Source organism: Arachis ipaensis, chromosome B01, assembly GCF_000816755.2.
Source record: "Arachis ipaensis cultivar K30076 chromosome B01, Araip1.1, whole genome shotgun sequence".
Lineage (NCBI taxonomy): Eukaryota > Viridiplantae > Streptophyta > Magnoliopsida > Fabales > Fabaceae > Arachis > Arachis ipaensis.
This window is the reverse complement of record NC_029785.2, coordinates 63,297,136-63,300,796: the sequence shown is the minus strand read 5'-3', so window position 1 is coordinate 63,300,796 and position 3,661 is coordinate 63,297,136. Positions and strand designations below refer to the sequence as shown.

At 39.7% G+C, this 3,661-nt stretch overlaps 1 protein-coding gene across 1 annotated transcript; it reads left to right on the top strand.

Annotated features, from left to right (window-relative positions):
• LOC107607691 (involucrin-like) lies at positions 545-3,412 on the top strand. Its single transcript, XM_016309617.1, has 3 exons — positions 545-769; positions 2,408-2,578; positions 2,732-3,412. Exons 1-3 carry the CDS (start codon positions 545-547, stop codon positions 3,410-3,412), a joined length of 1,077 nt encoding a protein of 358 aa, XP_016165103.1.

The following is a 3,661-nucleotide window of genomic DNA, read 5'->3' as shown; positions in this document are numbered from 1 at the left end:
AAAATTTCTTGAAATCTTCAAGAAGTTGGAAATCAATATTCCCTTAGCTGAAGCACTTGAGCAAATGCCCCTGTATGCAAAGTTCTTGAAGGAACTTATCAACAAGAAGAGGAATTGGCAAGTCAATAAAACTGTACTGCTCACTGAGGAATGTAGAGCACTAATCCAGAAGGGACTTCCTCCCAAACTCGAGGACCCTGGGAGTTTCTTTCTACCCTGCGCCATTGGCAGTATGACCATCAAGAAGGTGATGTGTGACTTGGGAGCTAGTATCAATCTAATGCCTGCCTCTCTAGTGAAAAAGCTAGGCATAAAAGAGGTGAAAGCAGTACAGATGTCTCTAGAATTGGTGGACAAATCAGTGATATGCCCTAGGGGTATAATAGAGAACCTTCTAGTCAAGGTAAACAGATTCATCTTCCCTGCAGATTTTGTGATCATGGATTCGAATCAGGATGAGGGCAACTCCATTATACTGGGAAGACCGTTCTTGGCCACTGCTAGGGCCATCATAGACATAGAGCAAGGAGAATTAACCCTCTGGATGTATAATGAAAGTATCACTCTGAGTGTACTACCAGAAACACAGAGCAGTAATGGAAAGAAGGATGGTACAGAAACAGACAAGGAGAATCTGCAGTGGAAGGAGGAAATCAACAAGACAAACAACAACTGCTCTCCCAAGCAAGAGATAGATGATACAACAGGCCAAAAAGAGAAAGAGATTGTGCAAAGTAATGAAGAAGCTCAAGAGAACATTGTAGTATTGGCAACTAAGAAAAGGAATTTCAAAAGGGAGCCTGTTTTCAAAGAAGAAGAGTCAACAAAAGGAGGGAAGAAAAACAAAAACAGAATCAAAAAGGGTTGGAAGAACAAAAAAATTCCAACAGAAGGGCTCTCCAAAGGTGACAAAGTGCAGGTAGTCTATCAACAACTGGGAGCAGACTAACAGACTAACGATTACTATACTGTGAGCAAAATATTATCACTAGAACATGCTGAGATAGAGCACCAAGGAACAAAGAAGAAGCTCACGATTAGAGGGGACAAGTTGAGGCACCACAGTCATCAACCACCATAAAAGAGGGAGTCAATGTCAAGCTAATGACAATAAACGAGTGCTTCATGGGAGGCAACCCATGATTTATGATTCCTGCTTGCTTTTAAATTCAATAAAAGTATGATCACTTTAGCATGATTTTGAATTCGTCTAGACATCCTTGACAGATGCATATACTGCTTTGAAATACATGCCAGACTTCTAAGTTTGGTGTGCTTGACAGCACACAAAAGTTAACATTTCAAGCATTCTTAGATCATATGCTTAGTCATTTTGGTGAAGTATATGACCAAACATTAAGTTTGGTGTCTGCATATGTACGAATTTTGAGAAAAATTTAACTTTTGTTCAGAAAATCAAAGTCATGCAAAGATGGATCATACATTGTTTAGTTTTAGAAATTTATGCTAAGAGATAAATTGGCACTTATGGTGAAAGTATCAATTGTAACAAGCGCTTATTCAAATCACTGAGCAAGAGACAAGTTTGGTGTTCACCAAACTTTGGTTCAAGGACACAATTGATCTTTCACAACTAAGGACCATTAGATAAAATATAAGCATATACCATTTGACCACCATGCTTTAAATGAGTTCTGAAGCATTTCGTTTTGATTTAATTAGAAAAAAAAGGGGCTTGAAGAAAAGACAAGAGGAAGGAACGGTTATGACAAGCCAAGAGAAGGATCACATGTGCCTAGAGAGGTGTGCCAATCTTGGAAAGCAAAATCTGCATGCATGCACCATTGGACATCGAAAAAGCAAGCAACCAATAGGAAGAGAATCCTTGTCAAGCTTCAACAATACATGCAGGCCATTCATTTCATGAATACCTATACTATTCAACTTAATCCCCACCATTCATCATCATAACCGAATGCAATACTCTTTTGTGATCTTGTTGGGAAATTTGAAAACCTTTTCCATAAATAGCCCCCAACACATTATAAAGAACACTTTCATACAGACCATTCTCACTCAAAGCACACAATTTCCTTCTTCTCTTCACAACCAAACCGAACATCACTCCAAACACAATCCCCAACTATCTCTTATTCACACACATATTCAATGGCCTCTTCAAGATCAAGGAGAAGACCAGGAAAGGAACCAATGGTGACAGAGCCTCCATCCTATGACACAAAAAGGTTCAAATCCCAATTTCATGAAGCAAGATACAAAAGACTCATGAAAACAAAGATTGTCATTGCTGAAATGGGGTTCGAACTAAAGGAGGGAGAATACCCCATTATGCGACAAATCACCAAGGAAAGAAGATGGGATCTTCTGTGCCGTCCTCTCACTGATATTAGTGCTGTGATGATAAGGGAATTCTACGCCAATGCAGTCATACTGCATCCTACATGGTGGGGAAATCGACCTTGCCCAACTCATAGCAGATAGCATCCAGGAGATGGCCGAAGACACAAATAAATCGGGTAGGCTTGGACACCCAAGCACAATCCTGAGATTGTGTAACAGGGCTGGAGTGCTCTTCGAGGATGAGGATACAGAGAAGGTGAAAGAAACCAGAGGAATTACAAAGAGAAAAATGGAAGGCCTTAATGAAGAAGAAGAGGAAGATCAAGAAGAAGAAAGAACTCACCGAAGAAGAAGGTTACATAGGAGGGACGAACAAGCTCAGGGTGTCATAGATATGAGTCAATTGCAGGAAGTTCTTGATGAAATATCACAACAGAATGCGAAAGCGCAAGAGCAGTATTCAAGACAACAGGAACTCCATCTGCAACAACAAGAGCAATATCTAGAGCACCGGGAACAATATTCGAAGGACAGGGAGCAAGATGAAGCTTGGCAACACAGAATGGAGGAAAGATTGGGGAGCTGGCAGCAACAATCAATGGCCCAACAACAAGAACTTCAAGCTAAAGTTCTTGAGGGACAAAGGGAACTAACAACAGGACTTCAAGAGTCATATGATAAGATGTTCCTGACCCAAGCTAAGTATGGGGAATATACTCACAAATTGTATCAGTGGAAGAATGTTCATCATACCATCGGAGAAACTAGACAAGTGCAGCAAATAGAGCATTATGAAGATACACAAGCAAAGTTGGAGTATTTAATCCGCTGCATGCCAGGATTAAATTCACAAATCAAACCATTTGAGCTGTGCCAAGATTTAAGAGACCAACAGAAAGCAAAGACCAAGCATTATACAGCAATGATGTATAAGAGATTGGAGACAGCTGGGCTCACAGGTCTCATAGATCCCATCTGGGACAGAAGGTGCCCTAGTGAAGAAGTTCGTGACTACTCCAAGCTTGGGAAAAGGAAGAAGAACAAGGGAGAATCTAGCAAATCCAAAAGAATGGAAATGCCTGACAAATAGAGGTGGTGAAGTTCCTTTTCTTGCTTTTACTTAAATAAGGAAGATGCATATCTGAAACATGACATGCCTCCAATTGCTTCATGATTTACTATTTCTTTTGTTTAAATTAGTGGCTAGTTAAAGAAAGTTATCTTCATAATAATTGTCATCACTCATTAACTTGAATACTTTGTCTTGTCTCCCTTGCTGTTTGAATAAAAGAAAGATGTTTGATTTAGAAAAATAATTGTTCAATGTTGCAAAAGTTAG